The sequence below is a fragment of the Oryctolagus cuniculus genome, chromosome 2 (genome assembly GCF_964237555.1).
Source record: "Oryctolagus cuniculus chromosome 2, mOryCun1.1, whole genome shotgun sequence".
Classification (NCBI taxonomy): Eukaryota; Metazoa; Chordata; class Mammalia; order Lagomorpha; family Leporidae; genus Oryctolagus; species Oryctolagus cuniculus.
The window spans coordinates 82547891-82575590 of record NC_091433.1 but is presented as its reverse complement, the minus strand read 5'-3'; the positions used below and the strand labels follow the sequence as shown (position 1 = coordinate 82575590).

General features: G+C 44.5%; 1 protein-coding gene across 7 annotated transcripts in view; it reads right to left on the bottom strand.

Annotated features, from left to right (window-relative positions):
- LOC100008920 (pro-neuregulin-1, membrane-bound isoform) overlaps positions 1-25071 on the bottom strand; it is a 231320-nt gene extending 206249 nt beyond the window's left edge. For all 7 annotated transcript variants that reach the window (XM_008252178.4, XM_002709546.5, XM_070068530.1 and 4 more), the window contains exon 1: positions 24939-25071. In XM_008252178.4, the coding sequence (XP_008250400.1) occupies positions 24939-25038 (100 nt within the window). In that variant the 5' untranslated portion in view covers positions 25039-25071. The remainder of the gene's footprint in view (positions 1-24938) is intronic.
- Positions 25072-27700: the final 2629 nt, after the last annotated feature.

Here is a 27700-nt window from a genome sequence, read left to right as displayed (position 1 = left end):
TGGGGAAAAGGCCTGAAAATGGCTTTGGACAGGTCAAGCCAAGAGGGGCCTTGCAGTGTTAGTCTAGGTACATGGATTTCAATCCACAGGTAAAGGGAATTAAGGATGCTTTGAAAGTAAAGATCTGCCACCGTCTAATTCAAAGCTAGGAAGGCAACCCTCATCAGCCTAGAGAATGTACTACAAGTGGAAATGGAGGCTTAAGGAAATTAGACAAGTCAACCTAGGGCTCAGGCAGAGCAAGTGAGGGCAGGGGCAGAGGTCTTCTGTTAAAGGCATTTCTGAGGGCATTACGGAGATGTCCAAGTCCACAACCAGGTATGGGGAACATGGCAGACAGAAAGGAGGAGCTCAAGCCTTGTAGCTTCCTTCCTCTAGTGTACTCAATGTGAGGATCCATTGTTATGTTAGTCTCCAGAGCTATAATTTATGTGTAAGTTGCAGCTCTACAAAGAGCGGTGTAAGTCACACTCTGTGTCATCAAGGCTCTTACAGTCCAATCTCACTTTAACCTGCAGCCATGCTGTCCCCTTTCTCAGACAAGAATTCTCTAAAAGACTTCAAGCTGCTCTGATATGGCATTCTGCAGACATCTTGACCTGGGGTTTGGAGAGGGTAAGGAGGCACTGGAGGAAAAGAGAAGGATCTAGATGGCATAGTCCTGGAAGACTTGCAGGCCTACCAAAATGCAACAATCACAGGCCAAGGAAAGACAGAACTGGCTCCCAGTAACAAGGTAAAGAATGGTCCTTAAGCATTTAGATTAAGGACAGCTTGCTGGTCTAGTATGTTAGGGCACCCAGGTCCCACAGTGGAGTAGCTGCATTTGATTCCTGGCTGCACTCTTGATTCCAGCCTCCTGCTAATGCGTGCCCTGGGTGGCAGCAGTGATGGCTCAAGTAACTGGGTTCCTGCTCAGCCATGTGAGAGACCTGGATTGCATTCCCAGCTCCCATCTTTGGCCTGGTCCAGCTCTGGCTGTTTGGGGCATTTGGGGTATGAACCCCAGATGGAAGAGCTCTGTTTCTATCCCCCCCCCCTTTCTCTACCTCTCTCCTTTCAAATAAACAAAAATGAACAAAGGAGGGGGATGGGGGAGGAAGAGGAAGAGCAAAAGAAAGAGGAGGAGGAGGAGCAGAATTAACTCCAGAAAACTCCACCACACTGGATAAGACAAAAGCAGCTGTAGAGGGAAACCTGTCTCAAACGGCACCGCCGACTGCCCTTCATTCTTTTTTGACTCTGATTTACTAAGTTCCAAACCATCTTTTCAGCCACCAGAGGGATCTCTTATAAAATGTCTCATGACACTCTAACTTCAATCATTTCATAATTGGATTTGGCTTTTTATTTAAAGATTTATTTATTTATTTATTTGAAAGGCAGAGTTAAGAGAGGCCGAGGCACAGAGAGGAGAAAGACAGAAAGAGAGAGATTGAGAGAGAGAGAGAGAGAGAGATGTCTTCCACCTGCTGGTTCACTCCCCCAAATGACCATAATGGCCAGAGCTGGGCAGATTCAAAGCCAGGAGCTTCTGGGTCTCCCACACAGTGTAAGGGCCCAAGGATTTGGACCATCTTCTACTGCTTTCCCAGACTATGGCAGAGAACAGGATGGGAAGTGGAGCAGCCAGGACTTGAACTGGCACCCATATGGGATGCTGACCATGTAGGCAGTGGCTTTACCCACTATGCCACAGCACTGGTCCCTGGATTTGTTTTTTAAAGATATCTTTATCTCTTTCAAAGTGAGAGTTACAGAGAGAAAGGGAGATAGAAGGTGAGTGAGTGAAAGAGAGAGTGAGAGAGAGACCTTCCATTCTGCTGGTTCAGTCCCCAGATGACTGCAATGGCCAGACCTGGGCCAGGCAGAAGCCAGAAGCCAAGAGCTTCATCAGGGATTCCCATGTGGGTGGCAGGGGCTCAAACATTTGGGCCATCCTCTGCTGCTTTTCCCAGGCCATTAGCAGTGAGTCGGATGGGAGAGGAGCAGCCAGGACACGAACCAGTGCCCATGTGGGATGCCAGCACTGCAGGCAGTGGCTTAACCCATATGCCAAAACACCAGCCCCATCATACTTGGATATATCCTGAAAGCATATTTTGGCCATTTGGTAATACTTGAGATTTTAAAAATAAGCCAATGATTTAAAATTTCTTCATCTATAATTTAACTTAGGAACTGTGGATACACCGATGTAAAGGCCAAATTGCACAATACAAAGCACCAAAAGCTCAAAAGAGGTTCACTGAGGTAGCATTCTCTTGAAGACAAAAGTGATAACAGCCCACTTGGAGGAAACTGAAACAAGCACTTGGAGATTTAGGGTGGATTTTAAACATGCAAGAGCAATTGTCAAGAGAACAAGCTCTGTTACAAGGAAGCCATTCCCAAGCACTTAGTGACCAATTCCCTCCCATTCAGATCCTAAAACACATCATTTTTTTCCTTTAATAATACTGAGGCATTAAGAATAACGGAAACACCTGGAGTTGATTTTAACACTACTTTGTTAGCCCAGGGTATGGTCCAAATCCCGTCAGGCTAAACCTCACCCCTGACCTGCAAATATGATTACGAGAGTCCAGTACTGCCCTGCCTCCTGCAGCTGCACTCCAACCCCCATTCATAATCAGCATCCACTTCTCTGCCCAGAACTCTCCCAGCAGCCACAGCACATGTTGCCAACTCAAGTGGAATAACAATTTTTTCAATTGACACTCCAAAGCAGAGACGCCTGTGTTTACCTCTGCTAACTATTAGGCTGCGCAGTACGGACGCCTCAAGAAATTTCAAAGGCACTTTCACCGGTGATGGCCTGCAGCAGGGCCTGCTGGGGTGAAAGAGCAACTTGGGAGAGCTTCCGGAACAGCACACACCTGTTCCTTTTACAAAGAAACAAAGGCGACCCACGGCATTTAAACACAGGCAGGCAGAAGGTGGACCTCCAAGCCCTCCTAGGTAGATCCGTCAAGGGCTACCAGGCTGGAACACTTACTCTGCCTGGCTGGGACCTCAGCCAAGATATTTAACCTTTCACTGTTTTTCTCTTGAAGATTAAGGATTGGACTAGGCCAGAGGTATCTAGTTTTTTGTTTTTTAATCTAATTTCTCACCTATTGGCAAAATCTTGATCCTTCTCTTGTAAATGTGGCAGCAACTACACTAATTATATTCAATGACATTTACATCTTGTCAAATTCTAGCCTGAGCCATGCTTTACCCCTGTTATGTCGTTGAGAGTTTCAGGATTGAGCCCTTGACCTTTGGGTTTACAAAAATCCATCCCTTCCCCCACTGAAGGCACCTTTTAGTTCCTTTCTCAAAATTGACCAGATAGGCCGGCGCCGTGGCTCACCTGGCTAATCCTCCGCCTGCGGCCCGCTGGCACGCTGGGTTCTAGTCCTGGTCTGGGCACCGGATTCTGTCCCGGTTGCTCCTCTTCCAGGCCAGCTCTCTGCTGTGGCCCAGGAAGGCAGTGGAGGATGGCCCAAGTGCTTGGGCCCTGCACCAGCATGGGAGACCAGGAAGACACACCTGGCTCCTGGCTTCGGATCCGCACAGCACTGACCATAGTGGCCATTTAGGGGGTGAACCAATGGAAAAAAGGAAGACCTTTCTCTCTCTAACTCTGCCTGTCAAAAAAAAAAAAAAAATGACCAGATAGATGCTTGCTTAGATCCTAGAGGCCAATTCATCCTCAAATTGCTATCCTCTGGAAAAATCCCAGTTTGAGTACTCTTCAGGTTAACAATGTTTTTTTTTTTACTGAGGCATTACTATCTCTCTAAAGATTTTCACTTTTAATGATAAGTTGACAATAATTGATAATAAAATGGTAACTCTTCCAGCCATGGAGAACAAGTTTTTTTTACAATAACCTTCTTCCTAGATTAATTAAAAATGCTGAATGAATATACAAAACATCATCTTTAAAGGTTTTGACAAAATAGAGAACTCTTAGAAAAAAATCTGACAAAAACCTTGAATCTCAAAGATATTAGCAAAATACTTGGACAATGTAACCACTTTTTCTTTAAAAGTGTTTGCCCACCCAGAGGGAGAAGACAGAATTCAAAGCTCCGGACTTACTTGACAAGGGAATTGTTACAGTAGACCTTGCCATAATTAGCTAACGGGCTCCACCTGTAAAGAACACCCACAGGTGATGCCAGAAGACTAAAGGGACATCGTCTTGAGCCTAACTGAAGCTGGAGGGGAATGCTGAGGCTACAGACAGGTGCTTGCGAGTCCAGGTAAGCAGCTGAGCTATTAGGCCATGGAACCCCAAGCTATGAATTTTAAAGGTCCCAGGTACCCAGCAGTGACAACATAAACCTTGACAGGAATGCACTTGTATCCTCTCACTAAGGAATACCACTGACAGCTTTTTACAGAGCAGTGACTATCACAGAGTCAGAGACAACCAAATACAGAAGGAAACAAGGCATGGATAAGAATCAACACATACTGAAGTCATCACATGCAAATTATGAAATGTTTAGATATACTCTACTAAAAGAAATAAGCAATAAACTTGAAGTTGTATTCAGGGGTCAGGAGAACATAAAATGCAACACAGAGAGGCGAGCCTTTGGTGCAGCAACTGCCACCTGGGATGCCTGACTCCTCTTTCAGGTGCATGAATTCAAGTCCCAGCTCTGCTCCTGGTTCCAGCTTCCTGCTAACGCAAACTCTGGGAGCAGCGGGTGTTGACTTGAGTACTTGGGCCCCTGCCACTCATAGGGGCAATCCAGATGGAGTTTCTGGCTCCTGGCTTCAGACTGGTCCAGCCCCAGCTGTTGCAGGCATTTGAGGAGTGAATCAGAGGATGGGGGATCTCCATGGTCCCTCTGGCTTGCTTGTCTTTCAAACAAACCAAAAGTTAATTAAATGCAATATAGAAGATTTGAAAAGAGACCAGATAAAACTGGTAGGAATGAGGGAAAAAATTAAAATGAAAAAACATCACAGATAGCATCAGGAGGAGACTACACACAGTGAAAGAGATAAGCTGGAAGACACAGCCAAAGAAATACAGCAGCAAGGGTGGGAACTGGGACGCAGTAGGCTAAGCCACAGATTAGGATGCCCATATCTCCTGTCAATGTTTGGGTTCAAGTCCTACTTCCACTTCCAATGCAACATCCTATCCTAATAATGCACACCCTGTGAGGCAGTGGCAACAGCTTACATACTTGGGTTTCTGCCACCTACATGGGAGACGGGGTTGGAGTTCCTGGCTCCTGGCTTCAGCATGGCCAGCCCCAGCTGTTACGGACATTGGCAGAGTGAACCAATGGATAGAAGATCTCTTTCTCTCTCTCCCCTCCCTCTGTTGCTCTGCCTGTCAAAACAAATAAATACACATTTTAAAAGCAGCAGAGTGAGGCAAAGAGATGGAAATTTGGAAGAGTGGTAAAGAGAACTGGTGATGAGAATAAGATCCAACATACTTTTAATCAAAGTTCCAGAAGGGGGGAAGAGAATGGGTTATAGGAAATCTCTGAAGATCTATGGATGAGAATTTTTCAGAATGAAGCAAATTTATGTGTGCAAGAAGCCAAATGATCCTGGGCAGGATAAAGAAAAAGGACGCCACACCTGAATATATCACAGTTAGACCAGGGGGAATGGGAGGGCAAAATCTTTTTAAAAGCACTCAAAGAAAGGCAGATTACCTTCAAAGGACTGGCATGGAGACCGACAGGTAATTCCTCAACAGCTCCCGACCAACTGAGCACACCGATGAGTAGGTGCATTTTGGGTTCAGACCAAACCATATGTTTTATCTAGTGCCATAATTGCATGCTGACTAAGGCCTTTCTGTGAACTCTTTCTCAAAGTAATGGCAATAAAAAGGATGTAAATTTCTGAAAATAATTCCGAAACATTCGGCAGCTTTTAGCTTTATTACCCAATAATGTGGTAAAGCTGCTGTGCTAGAAATAATGGTGTTCAGCTTATAAGTTTTGTCCATGCTAAAATCCTCCCACCAATCAATTAAAACACCTTCTTGGAGCTGAGCCACAGAGAAAGAGAAGAAACAGTGGAATTGACTCTTTCCTGGTAGTAAATGAACCTGGGGTTGTATTCGTAGACTTAAATAGAACTCTAGCCACTGACCAAGTGCCTGATGCTAGCCAACCATGTTTTCTTTTAGGTTAAGTTTTGGAGAGGTTTTTTTCTTTCCATATACTGTTCCTCAGATCTTTGATTTGTACATGATATCCTATCAGGAAATCCTGAATTATGATGGTGATAATGACATACAGCATTTTACAGCCCTATGTGTGGGACTCTGCAATTCTGATGTGAAAAAGGCAATCAAAATGACAATCACAGCTGCTTAATCCACTTCACTTAAAAAGCAGTCTACTGCTTATCTAATAAAATAATCGCTTTATCAAGAGGAGATTGGATACATTTGGGAGTCTTACTAATGGAAAGCTTAAGAGGTATCCTTTCAATAAATAGCTTAACGACAATTCAGAGTTACTACAGAGAAAAAATATGGTCTCATAAATCAATTGAGTATTACCATCCTTCTGTTAAGATGATCTGCAGGGTTGAAAAACTACCTTTGAATTTAGTGAAGGAGATAATCTCTGATGGGACAAATAGAGCCCACATCAAAAAAAAAAAAAAAATGTAGGGAGTATGCTAAATGGAAACCAAAACTGAATCTGAGAAAAAGAAATGATTTTATTATAACCCTTTTAAAGCAAGTATGTCACACACATACTATTTATACTATTTCTCCTTGAAAAAAGGGATTTTAATATCATATAACACGGGTTTCATGACAAGAATCATGAAATGAGGAAAGAAGGGTAAATTATATAATATTCACATATGAAGTGAGTATGGAAAAATGTTAAAAAATTATTAAATCTAAAAAAACTTTACAAATACATTTTTAAAAGATGAAAAAGCAAATATGTCAATAATATCTCAAGGGCTGATCTAGTCAGCAGTTTCTGACTGCTTCATACACTCTGGTGCTCAGTGGAAGTTAAATCCCTTAACTCTAACTGTACCACATGCTTGTAAGAAATGATCATATTGAGGGTAAGGCGGAAGTCATAATTCATAGCCAATACCCAGCTTCTCTTGAGAATTTCATTAAAAAGATTTCTGTTCCAGCATTTTAAAGTATATTTACTGGGTCTGGCACTGTAGCACCTTGAGTTGCCATATCAGAGTGCCAGCTCCAAGTCCTGGCTACTCCGCTTCCAATCCAGCTCCCTGCTAATGCAATTGGGAAGGCAGTGGAAGATAGCCCAAAGAGTTGGGCTCCTGCCAGCCACACCCACGTGGGAGAGCCAGATGGAGTTCCAGACTCCTAGCTTCAGCCTTGAGCAGCCCTGGCCGTTGCAGCCACTTGGGGACTGAGCCATCGGATGGATGATTTCTCTGTCATTTTGCCTTTCAAACAAATAAAAAATAAACAAATCTTTTAAAATAAATAAATAGTACATATGTATTAACATGTTCTGTATCTTTGCCAAATAATTTACATGCCTAAACAAATCTTTTAGGTGTATGGTAAGATAAATGAACATATTACTGTTTCACCCATCCAAAGTTATTCTTCAGAAGATAAACTGTTTCCTACAGAAAATCCAATTTGTTACTTGCCTAGACCTTATGTGACTTACTATTTTTCAAATACTTTAGGCTTTCTGAAAAGTTATTCACTACTCAAGACTCTGAAAATGTATCAGGAACACACATCATACAAAATTCGAGACCACTGAGAGAATAAAATGCAGACTTTGCATCATAGTGTTCTGCCCAGGTAATGTTTTTATATCACCCAAATCAACAAGGAAATAAAGCTCAGGAATTTTAAGTGACTGCCAAAATCATATAAATGCAGTCCTCTCTCGACTGCCACCCAGAACAGCGCCCTCTGCAGCCAGCACATGGTGTTTTCACCGAGGTTCCTTCCCTCTTCCACCCAAGAGATGACTGTGTTCAGCACACGTGCACACAAACACGCACACAAACATGTACGTACACACACACATGTGCACACATATGTATTGAAGCCGGGTTTTCAGCCTCCAGCCCTCTTAACATTGGCTTGAGAGCCCTTCCTAGGTCTGACCTGGAAAAGCCTTTCCATCCATCACTGGCTGGAAATCAGCAATTTATCCTCCTAGCTCCTTGGATAGGCTTCCAGGGGAAGTCTGTAGCTAGAAGTATTAGTAGTTAGAAGTCCCTTTCTAGCTACTATTTATTTCTCTCATTAATGGGTCCAGTCAAAGATGATTCAGCTACTTCATGAGCTTCACCCACTCTCAAAGCAAATCTCCCTGCTACCACACCTAGACAGTCACTCTTCTATGAAGCAGAGGTTCCCAGTAAACCATAGGAAAACCCCATGCAAGACCCAAAACAAAAACCATAAAATATGGAGTCTTCCATTAATACGCTAGCCAAATCCTGCCAATAAAGGTTTGGACTAAGTAATCACCCCAAACGGGGGAATAACTATCTTTCCTTCCTTCTGTCCTCCTACCTATCCTCCCAAACAAAACTCTAAATCAATCAATTGATCACTCAATAAAAATCAATCTCCTAATGCAAATTGAACCACCACCCTGGAAATCTAATAATGGACTAGGAGGCCTTTGACCTCTGGGTCCCTGGGTCAGAGATAATTTGAGTTGTTAGTGATAAGATGTCACTGTATTCAGCAACTGGTCTGTGGCTCACAGATGCAGGCGGAGCCAACAACTTGGTGTCTCAGGGCAGCTGCCACAGCATGAGCGTGCTCAGGACTCCTTCTTTCAGGCACACCATTTCTACAAAGAGTATCCAGGGAGCCCACAAAGACCTTTTAGGGTCTCTTGTATTAAAGGTTGGTGCTAACAAAGTTTCAGATAGCTGAGACAGCTCATGCCTACCTACACTACACAGGAATTCATTCACACACACACACACACATATACACACACGTACACACGAGCTGTTACCTTCCTTTTCCATGAGAATTTGACCTTACTGGTCATCTTGTTAGTCAAAATACATTGAACCTACTCCATTATAAGACACTCTACAAGAACAAAAAGATACAGAGGTTTGGCTGATTCAAGTTTCCTACAACCCTCAAAATAATCAAAATTCTATTAATGATATACTCTGGCTGCTCTTTGAAGACCCAGAAATACATCCCTCTTATGTGGAATAATAACACCACTCAGAGCACTGGAAAAGTGCATCTGGGTTCAGAGGGTACCAGTCTTAGATCTGAAAGTGCAGCAGCATCATAATTAAAATCTCAGCCTTGAAATCTGAACTCCTGGGTTCTGGTACTAGGACTTTCACTTTGGAGTCTACTGTTTTCCTCATCTGAACATTTGTGATTTGAGCCGATGACCTTGAAGATAACCTTTTATGATTTTTCTCAGGACTAATGTGATCATGCTTAAGATTTTCCTTTTGGGGCTGGTGTTGTGGCACAGCAGGTAAAACCACTACCTGCAAAGCTAGCATCCCATAAGGTGCCAATTCGAATCCCAGCTGCTCCACTTCCAATCGAGCTCCCTGCTAGTGTGCCTGGAAAAGCAGTAGAAGATGGCCCAAGTGCTTGGGCCCCTGCACCCGTGTGAGAGGCCGGCCGGGAAGAAGCTCCTGTCTCCTGGCTTCGGATCAGCTGAACTCTGGCCATTGAGGCCATTTGGGGAGTGAGTCAGCAAATGGAAGACCTCTCTGTCTCTCCCTCTCTCTCTCTCTCTCTCTCTCTCTCTCTCTGTCTCTCTCAGTTACTCTGCTTTTCAAATAAATAAAATAAATCTTTTTTAAAAAAAAATTTCCTTTGCAGGCAGCGCTAAAACTCTTCAAGATTACTTTCACTACTCAACAGGAAGAGTTGTTACTTATTTATATAATAAACTCTTAACTTAGCAAACATTATGTGCAGTCAATGATCATAGTAATTGATGACTATTAACTTATTAAACTCCATCAGCTTAATTAATTTCTTAACTGCTTCCATGTACTGAAGTGAAAATGGAACAAAGACTTCCAGGGTTAGCAAGTGCTATGGATCAAGCAAACTTCTAATTCCAGTTCAAGAGTCTGAATAATGAAGCATTGATTAATATTTATTAAGAACTCTAAAATAAACTGCACAAATTTAAACCACAAACAATGAATATTCAATTTAGGGACAAATCCATGCATCATTGGTACTGGAGATTTACACCCACGATTCCTTAGCAATAAAAGTAACAAAACTAAACTGCCACTTGCAAACTACAACTCATTCTTTTAGCCAAATTAGCAAGTTTCTCATTTATTCACTCACTGAATAAACTCTTTTTAAAAACTTTTAAATTTATTTTCATTTTATTTGAAAAGCAGAGACACAGAGAGATCTTCTACCTGCTCGTTCGCTATTCAAATACTTGAAACAGCTAGGCTGGGCCAGGCTGGAGCCATGAACCTGGTACTCCATCTGGGTCTTCACACAGATAGCAGAGGCCCAAGCAAGTGGGCCATCACCTACTGCCTCCCAAGGTGTACATTAGCAGAAAACTGCACAGGAAGTGGAGTAGCCAGGACTTAAATCAGACATGACAGTACGGTTTGCAGGCATTCCACTGGTGTCTCAACTGCAAAGATAAACGCCTGCCCTGTTAGAACTTTTTAAAACTAACTATACCCATAAAAAAAGCATATATCGAGGCAATGGGCAGATTTATCCTTAGACCCTGGGGCGTGTATATCTCCCATGCCTCATTTCCTAGAGTGACCAGAAACACAAAGACTTCTTCCATGAAGCCATCAGTCATGACTTACAGAAGAAGCGTTCAGGTACAAATGTACTATGCCACATGACAATTCTAAAGATGTCCATTATTTGTTTAATTTGTCAGGGAGTATTCAACAAAGAACTTCTGTATTCACAATCAAAAACTGAATTCTTACTAGGTTTATGTAGAAAATTTAGAAACAAATTTCATTTTGAATTGCTATTTCTAATATCGCCAAAATACAATGAATATTCCACAGAGTTATTCCTCTCTGTGAGTGAGTGTGACACTGATAAGACAATCTGAGGGTGAATAAATGGTTTTCTCGATACAGCTGTAACTTATCTGTCTTCAGAGCAAACAGCCTTATCCAGGAGCCGAGGCATTCAGCTGTCAATGAGCTTCCTAGACACAAATCCCAAATGGGAATCTGTGTCAAGGTCATCAGTAACTTCACAAAATCACACATTTAAAGTGACAAAAAGGGCATGTAGGTTTTCTACAGCCATCTCTCTCATAAAATCTGAGGATGTCAGAGGCATGGGCACCCTGAACTGTTCCCCAGTAGGCATGTTCCTGTAGGATCGCTGCCACGACCTTTCTAGCTGCTCTCATGTACGCTCAGAGAAAAGCAGCGAGATGCCTGGGTCTTGCCTACTCATCGCCACTTCAAGAAGTAGAGTGGAGTCAGCCTACCTTAGGGGGCAGGTGGAGGCAGGCACTGAAACCAGTCTGTACCTTTCAGAGTGTGACTGTATTCACCAGAAGCAGATGTAGACCTTTCCCTGAGTGGTTGTAAGTGCTATGAAAATCTTTACATAATACCTATTCTATAATCAGCAGCATTTTGTAAATGGTCACATTTTCTCCCAAGGGAAGTCCTGTGGTGTGGATTCAATCTGAGAGGACAATGAATCTGCAGAGATCTCAGGGCTATACTCTCTCTACTCTTCCTTAGCTTCTGTTAATTCCTGGAGAAAGAGAATAGTCCATGTGTTTCCTTCCTTCCTGAAGTCCCTTTTGGTGGAGCATAAATATGTACACAACATTTAAAGCTCTACTATTACTTTCCAAATACCAAAAGAAACATTAAGTAACTATGCCTGTTGACATTTCTTCTACTTGTCAAGTTCAGGGCAACTGAGAACACACAACATAACCACTACGTTAAAAAGAAAAGGCCCCAAATCCTCAAGACCTAAGTCTCCCATTTCTGTTCAATTTAATATTTGGAAAATCATGCATTCCATTTTCCATTCAGCTCAGTATTCAAATAATTGGTTTTTCTCTTGACAAACCTACAAGCTCATTTCCATAATTCCTGTAAGTCTAAATCTTTCCCAAAATGGATAATGCATGAACAGTCCCCCAGGGAGGACTCCAAGTATACAACAAGGTGACCTTACTAAAACAAATTAGATTCACAATCTACTTTCTGTATTTGATCGAATCCTTCTGGGGAGAATACACTAGCCTTCAATATTTTTCCCAGAAATAGATGACACTAATTTTCACTATTACTGCTATTATAACTGTTTATAGAAATTTACTATCATATGGGCAATCCTCTCTTTCATATTGATTTGAAAACAATTTAAAAGAGAGGCTGTGGAGGGAATACTGTAATGTTAAACAACGACATGCTGTGTTTAATACCAATGCTGTATTTCTAATTCACTCTGTTGGAAAAAAAATACCAAAAGAATACAAAAACAGGGCTGACACATAGACACATAAACAATATCTACTTTCTATACAAATGAAGAATTGTTTCAATTAAGTTTCTATACCTAATAATGCCCCAAATTACAATTATCAATGTTTGTGGCTAATGAAATAGATTAATCAATAGATATGCACATATAGAAAAATAATTCTCACTTATTGGTTCTACAAATACCTATATACAAACATACTACTAGACACCATACAAAGTTACCCAATAAGGGATCCTTGATCTCAAAACATTGGCAATAAGGGAACTAATGGGCATATAATTTAAAAGATTAAGGATGTGTGGATGTGTGTTATTTAAATACAAGTACAGACAATATATTACTGTACCAATCAGTTAAAATAGCATCCACCACTACTGTTCCGCCATTCTCTAAAAATGAGTTCACTTATATGCCAAGGCTGAAGCTAAATCTCAGGTGAAGAATGTGATACATATTATGTGAATGTGGTATTTGGTACCTGTCTCACCAATGTTTCAAAGCTACTGAACTGATGTCACATATTTTATGTATACAACTATTATCAACTTGACAATTACCTACAAAGAACATCTGTGTATAAGACCCCATGAAAAGATGGACAATATTTACAAAGTTATCTTCTGAGGGCCCTAAGTACAGATTACAGTAATATCACCATAAGGGATAGAAACACACCATTAGCTGGACACCAAAAAAATGCTTAAATTATACTTATAAAACTGGCATTTTAAAGAAAATTGGAATTTTAGTCACGACTCTATACCAGGTGGAATACTAAACAGCAACTTTCAGTACCACCACAAGGATCACATAATAGCATTGTCCACAGTGCAGAGGGGCGCTTCAAAACAGTCGTGGAAAATGAAGTTAAAAAATCTTGAAACCCATGCATGGCCATGAGCTTTTTGAAGAACCCACCTACGCATGGATTTCAAAATATTTTTGAAGCAAATTAAACTTATCCTTTCATTCCATTTTCCACAGATTGAGTGACTCTTATAAATATGGGAACTTAGGCCTAAGGGTTTTGGTCACTGACAACTACTGGCATGAGACAGGTGCATCCAGGGCTCACAACCCCCGCAGTCAGAAGACACAGCCAGAGCCTTGTCTCTTGAGAGTCATTCCTGGAGACAGGACTAAAACCGACACTTCCTTTGTTGGAAAATGAGGCAGGCATCACCAAGCCCAGCCACCATTCAAGTGTCACAGAAGCTTCTACCTATGCTGCTCACATTTCCATAATGATATTTTCTGGAATGCATTATTTTATTTTATTTATTTATTTATTTTTGACAGGCAGAGTGGACAGTGAGAGAGAGAGACAGAGAGAAAGGTCTTTCTTTGCCATTGGTTCACCCTCCAATGGCTGATGCGCTGCAGCCGCCGCACCGCGCTGATCCGAAGGTAAGAGCCAGGTTCTTCTCCTGGTCTCCCATGGGGTGCAGAGCCCAGGCACTTGGGCCATCCTCCACTGCACTCCTGGGCCATAGCAGAGAGCTGGCCTGGAAGGGGGGCAACTGGGACAGAATCCGGCGCCCTGACCGGGACTAGAACCCTGGTGTGCCGGCGCCACTAGGTGGAGGATTAGCCTATTGAGCCGCAGCGCCGGCCTTGGAATGCATTATTTTTGATACAAGAACTCTCATATGGACAGAAGCAAGTCGACTTTTCCTTTCCCTTCCTACTTAAGTGGCCACATTTAGACAAGGGATTTTATCTTTAAGGTGGAAAGGCCAGGGAATGTTGGGAGAAGGCCAAGAGCTGTTCAGAGCTGGGGGACTGCCACAGTCAGGATCCTGCTGGTGTGGGGAAGGTTGCATCAGCGGTGTTGGGAGGGAGTCGCTCCTTGGGGGTTTGAGCTCCGGACTTCCTCATTACAGGGATTTGGTTGCATTGCATCCTCAGAGGAACACGTAAATGCAAACCGAAAATGCAGCCTATGCCTGCTACTTCCTTCATTCCCGCGGGTTAGTGAAAAATAAAAACACACTAGCATAAATACCACTCAGGTTTATAACAGAATCATCAAAATGATAATTAAAAATGAACTGCTGACTACATAGTCGTGTACTTTAGCCTAAAATCAACCATAATTGAGGTTACAAATGGATATGGCATTGGCCTCCATCCAAAAAGGATTTTATATTATATCCTCAAATGTCACATGTTATATAGAAAATAACACAAAACAAACCTTTCATTTATACATAATCACATTAAACACAGTATAAGCATCTACATGCAGGAACCAAACTATAGAGCTCTGGATCTAAAAGATTTCCCTTAATTCTGCAGCCTACACCACATCAAATACTCTTCGAGCAAGTTATCCATCCTCTTCTGCTTCCTTAATTATCCTCCAATGTTACAGAAAGTCCAAAGAATAGGATGAGGAGTGGGAGAACATACACATTCAGTCACAACCAGAAACGTTCCTGGGCCCTGCCTGATAAACTTAAGAACAGAAATACTTAATCTGCAAAGTACATATTTTTAAACATTGGTTAGCAATGTACTTGCCTGTATTCAAGAAAGGTCTCTTGTCATATTTCTAAATATTTGTTGACTATCTCCTTCAGTTATTTTTTTTGATTGTTGGATGCATTTCTTATCAGTTTACATGTTAAGTGTGATTTCCTAATATATACAAGTGAAAATTTCTAAATAAATGACTTACTAAACAACTAAGAAAACAGAAAAACTTCTTTCATAAAGAGTTCAAACTCTACTTTTAAGCTTTATAAAACTTTAAAAGCTCTTTTTTTAGCCATAAAATTTTGTGACATTAATACAGAAATTTTTCTAAGCATAGCCCATATTCAAACTTTACCTTATAAACTCGAAATAAATATTTTTAAAACTATTATATGATGTTTGGGAATTGAAACTGTGAATTTTTAATTCATTAAATATGATATACTTGGTATTCAAAGCATTTCACTGTGCTTATAATATAGACTTTTTCTTGGAAAAAAAAATCCTAATCAGATTCTACATATATACCTGTAAAGACTGGTATTAGATTTTTCTGTGGTATAACTAAAGAAACCTTTTGTTAAAAAAAATTTATTTTTATTTACTTGACAGGCAGAGATATAAAGAGAGGGAGAGAAACAGAGACAGAGGTCATTCATCCAACAGTTCACTCCCCAGGTGGCCACAACAGCCAGGGCTGGGCCAGGCCGGAGCCAGGAGTCAGACGCCAGGAGCCAGGAACTTCATCCAGATCTCCCACGTTGGTGCAGAGGCCCAACCACTTGGGCCATATTCCCCTTGCCTTCCCAGGCTCAACAGCAAGGAGCTCAATTGGAAATGGAGCAGCTAAGACTTGAACTGGTGCCTATATGGGATGCTGGCATCCTAGGCAGAGGCTTAACCTGCTACGCTACAATGCCAGCCCTGATATAAATCCTTTAAAAATGCAATTTAAGTTTGTAAAATTGTGAGAGTAGATGAGGAATCTTCAAAAAGTTCACAGAAAATTCATATTATGAAAAAATTATGTATGAATTCCAAGTATTTTTTGCACTAAAACAAACATCTTTTAATTCCATTTTCTATGAGCTTTTTGAACTTTCCTATGTAACAATGAGATGAATTACAACATAAATATACACAAATGTATCTTTGTCCAAAACATAGCTTTATTTATAAATACAGCCATCTAATAAGGAGATACATTTTCAACTGACAATAAAATTCACATATTGAAACTACTAGAACAATTGAGCTGATGTAGTACTGGGAAGGTAAGTAAAGGTGTTTTTGTTTTTCATATTACTCCATAAAATAAAGCCAGTATATTCACCATTCATCAATATATCCAACTCACAGCTCTGTAATTTCTCTGCAAAAACATGGTGGCTAAGATAAACCATGATTATAGTTTACTAATAGGCTAAATAAAAATAAAAGCAGACCGGCGCCGTGGCTCACTAGGCTAATCCTCCGCCTGCGGCGCCAGCACACCGGGTTCTAGTCCCGGTCGGGGCGCCGGATTCTGTCCCGGTTGCCCCTCTTCCAGGCCAGCTCTCTGCTGTGGCCCGGGAGTGCAGTGGAGGATGGCCCAAATGCTTGGGCCCTGCACCCCATGGGAGACCAGGATAAGTACCTGGCTCCTGCCATCGGATCAGCACAGTGCGCCGGCCGCAGTGTTCTGTCCGCGGCGGCCATTGGAGGGTGAACCAACAGCAAAGGAAGACCTTTCTCTCTCTCTCTCTCACTGTCCACTCTGCCTGTAAAAAAAATAAAATAAAATAAAAGCAATCTTTTGCAGGAGAAATTTATGACATTTTGCTCCCAGAGAAGAAGTTAATTTCCTTGGCACTCCAACTTGCACTGAATTCATTTGATATGGATATCACATTCGCTGATCTACGGGGTGGACTTCAATTACTTCCTAGCCTAGATTTCTTTTATATATCACTATAACTCTACTTAGTTACCAAAACTTAATTTTTTTGCAAAGTTCCCATTACTATCTTATATTGAACAATATTAAAAGCAAACTATTCAAGGAAGTCCAAATATTAGATTTAACTCTATGACATTGACAATATTCAGCCATGTATGACCTACACAACTGACAGCTTTGTATGGTTAAACTTAATAAGACATTCCATGACTCTCACACCCCTGAAAATAAAACCCAACAGCTGCCCAGAGGAGGCAGCTGCCTGACCACTGAAGCTGTCAGATGAAAGGTTTGGGACATCGAGGACATTGTGGCAGAGCAAAAGCAATTCCCATCAATAATACCTTTCTTGGAGCAAGAAACATTGTTACCAGGATCACACTTCAAAAAGGAAGTGATATAATGGGAAGTGATACAATGGGAATAAGTCATGTGGAAGATGTCAAGGGCAGGGTGAAATAAATCATGAGCAGGTAACCACCAAGTAGGGGTTATTTCACAGTGTTACAATATTAGCCTATGATCCCAAGAATAGGTCTTGCCAAACTTTGTCAAAATGTGTAACTCAATCAAAGTGGGGCTCTTACATAATGGAGCCGGGGTGAAGAAAATACAGCAACATGGAGAACTGAAAGAAAATCTATTGGTAAAGAACCTTTGTTAGATTTTGGTGCTTTCATGTATGATTTTCCAATGCAAAAGTGAAACTTCTAAATATGACTTAAATGTCTTGGGGGTCACTCTTGCACATACTGGAAGCTATCATGGGGGTGCGTGGAAGATCCTTACAGATGCTAGGTTCTCTGGTGGAAAGATACTCATGAAAATATGACAGCTGTATTGCACCCTCAGAATGATGCTGCAGAATGCAGATTCAGAACTCATAACTAAGGCCGGCGCCGTGGCTCACTAGGCTAATCCTCCACCTTGCGGCGCCGGCACACCGGGTTCTAGTCCCGGTTGGGGCGCCGGATTCTGTCCCGGTTGCCCCTCTTCCAGGCCAGCTCTCTGCTGTGGCCCGGGAGTGCAGTGGAGGATGGCCCAAGTGCTTGGGCCCTGCACCCCATGGGAGACCAGGAGAAGCACCTGGCTCCTGCCTTCGGATCAGCGCGGGCCATTGGAGGGTGAACCAACGGCTTAGGAAGACCTTTCTCTCTGTCTCTCTCTCTCACTGTCCACTCTGCCTGTCAAAAAATAAAAAAAAAATAAAAAAAAAAAAGAACTCATAACTAACCGGAGTTATCAGGCCTAGCTGGAAGACAAACTGCAACCCAGGCAGCTAACTTTGATGTAACTAGGACCCTGTCCTTCTCCGTCGATTGCTCAGAATGTGGCAGTAACTGAAACACGGAAAGTCAACCTTTGGGGGATAGCAGTGTGACGCTCTTGGAGCACCCTCTGGAGGCTGGAGAAAGGTGACACTGGTAAGAGGAAGCATGAGGAGAATTCTGAGCATCCCTGACCTGCAAGAGGCGGACTGCGCAGGTCTCACTCAAGATGCACAAGCCTGATCAAGGGGACAGAAGAAAGCTGCGTGACTAACTTATACTTGAAATATGCAAAATAAATGCAATGTGTAACAACATTCTCAAACAACTTTGTGACCTGATTTTTGTTTTAGAAGCACCGACTAGGGGAAGGCGTTTGGTTTGGAAGTTATGATGCTGGTTAAGACACCTACATTCCATATCAGAGTGCCTGGGTTCCATTCCTGACTCCAGCTTCCTGCCAATGGCAGACTCTGGGAGCCAGTGGCAATGGCTCAAACAGCTGGGCCCCTGCCACCTGCGTGGGAAATGTGGATTGAGTTCCCCATGCCTGGCTTCAGCCCCAGTGGTTTAGGGTATTTGAGAAGTGAACCACAGAATGGCCACTCAGTCTCTTTCTTCTCTTTCTGCAAGTCTCTCAGTCTCCCAAATAAATGAATTTTTAAAGATTTTTTTTTCAAAAAAGAACACTGATTAGCATATTTTCTGCCTATATTTTGAGAATTTATTGTTGAGGCTTTTTTTAACATTTAGAAGAGGGATGTGAACAAGTGATTTTTTCCATTAACAAAATGTTCTTTAACTAAACAAGACTATACAGGGTATTATTAATTATCAAAAATTTAAAGTAGCCCATTTTATGCTTATTAAAACTGAGAATAAATTAAGCTGTCTGTTGGGGCTGGCACTGTGGTGTAGTGAGCTGAGCCTCCACCTGTGGCACTGGCATCCCATATGGTCACTGGTTCGAGTCCATGCTGCTCCTCTTCCCATCCAGCTCTCTGCTGTGGCCTGGGAAAGCAGTGGAAGATGGCCCAAGTACTTGGGCCCCTGCACTCACTTGAGACCCAGAAGAAGCTCCTGCTTCCTGGCTTCGGATTTGCTCAGCTCCGGCCCTTGCAGCCATCTGGGTAGTTAATCAGCGGATGGAAAATCTTTCTATCTCTCACTCTCTCTGCCTGTAACTCTCTCAAATAAATAAATAAAATCTTTAAAATTAAGTTGTCTGTTTCTTTGTTTTTTTTCTAACACCTCACTTTTTCTAAAGCAATGAACACTGACATCTATTGGTATTTTGGTAGCTTGCCTTTTTTTTTAATATTTGAAATTCATGCAAGGACACTCACCTAGCAATGCACAGAATTAAGACGAATCCCAAATGGCACTTGTTCCTTTGGGGGAATTTCATTTTATGTAATTTAAGAACAAATTTAATAGATATATTTTTTCCTATGGTTAAAACACATCCCTTTTAAAGCTAATACTACCTGATTTAATCTTATGTTTGTCTCTAGTTGTCAAGGGGAGAGTTCCAAGGTTAACTAAACTATTCGAAGTTTATCTATTCACTCCTCTGAACAAATAAAATGACTCACCCAAAACACTGACAGTTGGTTTTTCTTCTCCCGTAAGAGAACACAATAAACTATCAGTATTGTTAAAATCAAATTTAGCTTACTCTGAGGATGCTAACAGATCACTGATGTGGTAAGAATTTATCACATTCCTAGAACTTTAAGCACTACCTACAGCCTGTCTGTTAGCTGAGGGAGGAAAGGAAATAGTGAGAAACAGTGGATTTATTATCTTCATTATTTTGTGTACACTGTGTTTAGAAACACCTGCATTCAATACTTTGAATCACTGGTAATACACTGTTGCACTTGATAAAAAGACAAGAAAGGCGTGTTGAAGTACACTTTACCTTCCAATTGCTGCAATTATACTAGTCCCAAAAGAGAAGACTTCGCTTTCCATACAATAGAGTTAAGGTTTAAGCATCAACTCTTAAGCACTGTCAGAAAAGGAGTCATGTTTCAAAATCTTCTCATACCTTGAAACCTCGGCATTTTTCTGCCAGAGATAAAATTATGCTGCACCTCACTCTACTTTCAATATTTAGATTTAACTCAGCACTGTTTTCATAATACATATATGCAGTTACGGAATTTGACATACAAACCCACTTTTCTCTATCTTTACAGGTAGTACATATTAATATTTATACTAGCTCAAAACTTAGGTCAGTGTTGGATTTTTTTTACCATAAAAGGTAAATTTTTCAAAATTACACCAAATATACTTGGACACAGGCAGTTCATTTCCTAAGTAATTGCATAAAGAGAACTTATATTAATTGGGTACTTATTATACACTGAGCAATGTGCAGAGTGCTTTCTACGAGTTATCTTTCTTTTTACCTTCAAAAAAACTTCGTGGCCGTGACAGTATTATTATTATCATCTTCATTTTACAGAAAAGGAAACTGAGGCATAGAAAGCTCAGGTGACTTTCCCATTACTATACAGTGAAGGAGCATTCAACCCAGAGCTGAAACCCAGGCAATCAGGCTAGAGATCTAAGTATGCCATCTGTGTATTGCTGCCTCTAACGGACAAGTGACAGAATATACAACATATCCATCAGACTGCCTGGAACCCAGTGAGAATCCAACAGGTAGCAGCTCCCTTAGGAATGGATATAAACAAGTCTAGCAATAGTGCCTGGCAGGTAGCAGGGTGTTTTCTGTCTGCATTTTGATCCGCTAGTTTCTGATTTTAGCATTTTCCTCCCCATTCTTGTTACGCTGTAGGTATGAAAGTAGTATCCAAGTTTCTCCCACTCTTTGTGCTATTTTAATCCTGCATAAGTTCGATTTCATTGAGTTAATAATCTCAAATGCTGCGGACAATTACCCAAAGCGCGTGGTTCTAAGTAAGCAAGATAAAACAGATCACTGGACATTCCTCCCTTTCTGCAAACACACGCTGCCCAGTGCGTGACAGGACACTCTACATCCCACAATGTTTACAAGCCGGCAGCCTGTGGAGCCACTTAGTTAACAGGTGGCTGATGTCATTCAGGGGGCACCCAGGCCACTTCTACCCATTTGGAACATTCAGTCTCTCATTTTTTCCACCACCTGAACTCACAAATACGCCTTCTGCCAGGAGTGACAGAAGACACAATAGTTTCAGAACTTGGCTAGGCGAGATACTGAGTTTTTTCCAGGTCATTTAAGAGGGGCGGCGGAAAAAGCATCCTTTGCAGAATTAAGGAAAACATAACAGCAAACAGCGTCATAAAAATGCTTAACCTCAAATATCAATTGGCAAAAAAAAAATAAAAATAAAAAAGTTCTGATTTTGTAATTTGGGCTTCAAAAGAAAAAGTTTCTGGTAAGCTGAATCAACACAGACGAGGCTGGGTCTGGAAGGGCCAGTATCTAGGAGGCCCAAGGTGTTCCAGGGCCCTGGGTACAGGAATCTGTGGTACATATCCCACAATTATGCTGGGGCTGCTTTTCTCTGAGCAGAGAACGGGAATCAGTGACCCTCAGGGCTTGAGACCCTTTAGAGCTGTTATTATGGCTTAGATAATTCTGTTGAACATCTGCAGCCGCAACAGTATGCGATTCAATATTCAGCTAATTGTATAAAAATGCAGATGCTATGAAACACAGCCATGCATGTATCACATATCAGTCACACATGTCACATGAAAGTTCAAGAAGCCTTTTTCCCCAGAATAATTTCCCTCCAGCAGATGTGTTTATGCCTCCATGTGTAATACAGCACACCTCGGGGCTGACGGCTAAGCTCCCTTGGCGTGACGTCTCCTCTGATCACCGTGAAGCAATGTTACTACACGCAAAGATCCCTGGCTATTGCATTTCAGATCATCAAGGACACGCAGGTTCAGTGGCTGACAGAGGATGGAAGAGCGTGAATATGGGAGCAATTCCAGAGATGGTTGTCCTCCTAAGCCTTAATGGGGGTTGGCATGGCAAGTGTGAATGCTGTTACGATGGTATCTGGAGGTCATTACGTTCAGCATGCCTGAAAACCTAAACAGTGGAACAAAGGCCAACTAGGAGGGGATTTCTCCCACAACCGTTATGGCTATCAGTTATTTCTTCTCGTAAGAAGGGGGGGGGGGGCATCACTGTAGCGTAGCAGGTAAAGCAGCCATCTGCAGTGCCGGCATCCCATATGGGGGCCGGTTTGAGTCCCGACTGCTCCACTTCCAATCCAGCTCTCTGCTATGGCCTGGGAAAGTAGTAGGGGATGGCCCAAGTCCTTGGGCCCCTGCACCCACATGAGAGACCTGGAAGAAGCTCCTGGCTCCTGGCTTCAGATCAACACAGCTCTGGCTATTGTGGCCATCTGGGGAGTAAACCAGCAGATGGAAAACCTCTCTCCTCTCTCTGCCTCTGCCTCTCTGTAACTGCCTTTCAAATAAAAGAAATCAATCTTAAAAATAAAAAATAAAAAAAGGAAAAGGACACTGGAACTTACTATTATAAGGAAAATGATGAGGAAGCAAACTCTCATTCCAAAGCTGTACTACTAAATAAAACATGTTTCTGTGCTCATGTAAAGCTGGCTCAAGTGGGCCATTCTTTTTTAATTGAAGGAATGAGTATTCTTCTGTAGCTGAACATGCACAAGGTGCCCTGGAGAAGGTGCAAAGTCCCTCCTCAAAAAAGACTGGAAAAAAAAAAAAAACAGACAAATACTGGGACTTCAAACAGTTCATGGAAAAGGCATATTAGGATACCGGTCATATGCCTGGGGGCTCTGCCTTTATGACTTCAGCAATAAGTGCTCAACATCCACAAGGCTGTATAGTTCATCCTTGCATTCATATCTTGCAGATTCATGGGTCCTCATCGTCATGCACCAAAACAAACTTACCTTTTAATTTCATTTCTCATGAACTTTTGGATGTACCCTCGTATACTAAAACTAACTGAGGGCCATGTTGGTCCCAGCCTTTCCAGAAAGCTGGCTGAGTAAGTGTTACCTAGAGAACCAGAGCCATGTGACCAGAACGTGGCATGATAGCCACCAAGGATGCTCTGGAAGTCCGTGTCAAGAGAGAATCTTCCGGCTCCCTAGAGCTCCATATCTGCTGGCCACCGGGTGGCCTGCTCGCTCACAAGGCCCATCTGAAGTGCTGCAGTGTCATGAGTGAGCTGCTATGGACCCCTGACAAAAGGCCCCATCGCAGACCACTGTCCACAGAGACCACAGAAACTTCTGAAGGCCACAGACAGACAGACGGGGGAGCAGCACCGGGCCCCAAGTTTGGCTCAGGTCTTAGATCTCTTTTTCTTTTACCTTGATGACTTCAAATAGGCCAGGAGAGAAAGCACCGAGCCAGTTACCAATCCAGTTCCCCATTTCATACCTTGTTGATACATAAAATGCTATACTTCATCTCCAAAGCAAGGAAAATGTCCATACACTCTCACGAGGGCTAATGAACAGTCATTAAGGTGAATCTGATCAGCAGTATCTCACTCTAGAAGCATGCGCGGGAATGGTCAGCGGTAAACAATCACTCTCTGTTCGATTGCTGTTTTGCTCAAGGCCCTGTTTGAGTTCTGTGCCAACAGCCCAGGTTCTGAAATGCTATCAGTGATACCAATAAGAGGCCTAAGGAAATCTGGTTGGTTTTCTTCCTGCAAGGAACAGACAAAAATGTGTCTGCTTATCTTCATGGAGCACAAGCATTACCTAGAGCTACTGAATTAATTCTTCAGAGGTGCTTTGGAAAACCTATGTGGAGGGTGTGCTGGAAGTGACTTAAAAAGCTGCCGGAACAGGGAGAAAAGCCTTCCACATTCTCTGCCTTTACCTGGGCTTCTCCTGCACTCAGTGGCTCATGAATCAGCAAGCACGTGGGATGTGTCCCCTGCCCAGGACGAGGTCTAAAGCAGGAACCTTTCTCAGGGCTATCCTGATGAGCAACGCACGAGTCGTTTCTAGAAAGCCGCGACTGCCAGCCTTTTCATGCTACCTATCAGTAACCGCGTTCAAAAATTCAGATTAAATTTTGGCCACACGTAACAAGGAGGTCGGGAAAAACAGAAATGGCAAGTCAAAAGTTCGGAGAACTTTTGCGGAGCAGACCTGGTTCCTGGCACCGGGCTACCTTTTTATCTGCTTCGCTGCCCTTTAGGAATCCCCATGCGGACTCCGAGTTTCCGTATCTCATGCCCAAATCAGAGAGCACGGACGCACGCAGCGCGACACGGCACCGCGTCGGTCCCCTGCTGCCGAAGTGGCCGGCGCTCGACCGCGCAGGCCACCCTGTCGCCACCGCCCCCTGGGTGGCTACCAGGCACGCTCCGGGGAGACCCGGCTCGCGCTCCCGGCGGCGGCCCGTTCCCGCTTTCCTCGCTAGAGGGCAGACGGGGCCCGCGCAAAGCCCTTCGCGCCCGGGCACGCGCGCACCGAGCCTCGGCCCCCGGCTTTCCGAGTCCCGCTCCCCGGCTGGGCTCAAGCCGCTGAGGCTCGGATGAAGACGGTGCCAGCGAACGCTGCGCGCCCCGGGGGCCAGGGAAGGTGCGGGCCAAGACGGCCGCCTCTCCACCCGGCGCGCAGGGCGTCGGCGCCCAGGTGAGGGGCGGCCCCACGGAGGGGAAGCGCCGCCCGACTCGGCGGACGCACGGGAGCTGAGCCAGGCGCCGAGAGCGCAGGGCGCTGCCGAGGAGGTGGAGGATCGCGGGGCCCGGGCCGCGCCGCGCCGCGCACGCACTCACCTGGGCTCGGGCCGCCGTCGGCGGGCGCGGGCTTCTTGCCAGAGCCTCGGTCCTTTTTCTTGCCTTTCCCCTTGCCTCTGCCTTCTTTGCGCTCGGACATCTCGCCAGAGAAGTGAGCGCTCTGCGCGGATGGCTCCGGGGCGAAGGCGATGCGCGACAAGTTTGGTCCCGGGGCTTGGGAAAAAAGTTTGTCCCTCGAGGGGCAGAGCGTCTCCTGTCGCCCGCGGACGCGGCGTGCGGTCCCGGCCACCTGGGGCCGGCGATCGCTCCGTCGGGCGTTCGCCCTCGCGCTCTCGGGGCTGCTCCGGTCTCTCAGGGACGTCGTGGGTCCCCGCTGCGCCGGGTCCCGCCGCTGTCGGCTCCCTGTCGTGGCCTCTGCCCGGCGCCCTCGCAGCCCCAAGGAGGGAGAAGGCGTTCACCGTCCCGCCAGTGCTCGCATCTCCCGGGCCGTCGCCTTGCGCCGCGCCGCGCCGCTCCTGCCCCTCAGCGCGAGCCCGGAGTTCCGACAAGTTTTGGGGAACTCCTCGCCGGCTCTTTTTCAATTGCCCCACAGCCACCCACCTCCCGCAGGTTGGAGGCTGGCGCCTCCTTCTCACCCTCCCCCTAGCCTCGCCCCCTCCCTCTTCCCCACCACACCCCCACCCCGAGGCGCGGACACGCCACCGGGAGGAGCCTGGCCTCGGCGCTCCCGGGCGCAGCCCCTTTTCCTGCGCGAGCCGAGCCGGGCCGGGCGGGGGGCGGCGGCGGCGGCTGCCGGGAGCCCCCGACAGGGGTCGCTGGAAGCTGCGCGAAGACGCCGCGGCGGCCGCAGGCGGCGAGCGAACCGAGAGGCTGGGAGGAAGGGACCCGCGGCTGTCGCTCTCCTCAGCCGGGCAGCGCCTGACAGGGCTGCTCGGCTGCCTTTAGTGCGGAGAAAGACGCTGGCGGGAAAGTTCGCGGCCCTGACTGACACCTGCTACCCCCCCACCCCACCCCCAGTTCCGGCTCTGGAACCCCCTGAATGTTGGAGAGCAGAGCGAAGGGTTCGTTCCTTAAAGCGCTCTGGCACGGAGGGTGGGGGAAGCGAGTTTAGGGTGAGACAGCTCTGGGCACACAGGAAGGGCTCATTGACCCCTGAAGGTGAGCAGATTGCGCTGTCGCTGTAGGTCCCGCTCCCCAAGGGCGCGCGTGTGCCGCCTGCGTGCGCTTCCTAACGCGCCTGTCAGAATTGCCATCTCCAGCTTTCGCTGCAAAAGAACCTGGCCCCGTCCCCGGGGGTGTCCTGGACTCTCTTACAGCGACTTGCTTTCGGAGGCACCGGGAAAACGCAGCTCGAAGCACACGGCCAGCAGTCCCTGTGGCCGCGGCCGCCCCGTGCTGCCGAGCCGGGAGGAGGTAGGGAGAGGCCGAGCGAGGACAGCGGGGCAGACCCCGTCGGTTCTTCCGCGCCGGCTGCGAGAGCGTTCAAACTTGCCTCGGGACTGCGTGCGTGTGAAACGTACTCCCTCCTTGTCCTCCCTCTGGTGGAGAACTGTGGAGCGCAGTGCCATCAAGAAGGCACCGGCACCGGTGCTGCGTAGGGCAGCAGGCGCGGGCCACAGCGCTCTGCACCACGGACCCATCCAGCATGGCCTCCGTGCACAGGAAAGTGCCCTCTGGTAGCCACCCCGCAGCCGTGGCTAACGTAGCCCGCGCCGGCGGCGTTGTGTTCTGGGCTGTGGCTAGGCAGTGGTGAGTATGAACCATCCATACCCGTACCCCACGACTGCACTTTCAAAATGACCTGCATCTGATTTGCCATGCTCTGGCGTTGATGCTGACTGAAGCACTCCCTGCATACAGGCTTCGCAGGGTACTTTCTGGCTGTCACAGTTTAAATAGAAGTTGAGATCTGGGCTATCTCGCCTTGCTAGGTAGGTGGCAAAAACTTTCCTTTTTAAAACTATCCTGAAACAATTTTATTCCAGTTGAATTTGCATTGTAAGAAGACACAAACTCTGTTGCATATGTTTGATTATTCAAAGACATCTTAGCAGTGGTGCCATCGTTAACTTATTTTTTTTTTACAAGTTCTGTGCCTAAATGTCTAATGGGAGCCTTCCAACAAACACCAAATATAAATTTTCCTGGGCCACAAAAAGCAGCAGACCCAGAGATAAGATTATGCACTATAATACTCTGCCCGGCTGGAGTCTGAAGCTGGTTGAAATGTCTGTGTTTTCCCAGGAGTGGCCGCTGCCCAGCAAGCAGGAAACAGCAAAATCAGAGGAGTCCTTTCAAAAAGGGTCCTTTATCTCAAACATGTGAGAGCGTGTCAGGGCTTAGCCTACACTAGCCATATGCCATCAAACATGCCGTTATTTTAGAATGGAAGGACTTAAATTTTATTTTGGAAATTTTTAAACAATTTCAGATCTTCCCAAATATAAATTAGGAAGTCAGTAGTAAAACCAAGCCTATGGAAGAAATACTGAAATCCAGTCACTGTTTGAGATCTAGATGCTTTACTTGGCAAAACAGCTTATTCATTAATTCATAGCAACTTTTTGATGAGGGGAATGAAAAAGCCTACATTTTTGTGTTAATTTTCCATGTGAATGAACCTATAGAGGATGTTGACAATCTTCCAAAACTAAGCACAAACGACTACAGAAAAGGTTACTGATATTACAGTGCCTTTAAAATAAAACATGGCAGCGAGAGTCCTACAGAAATTTTCAGCCTGGGGAATGAAGGTGAAGGGAGGATTATAAATGCATATGCAGTAACTGTTTCTCTTTGGT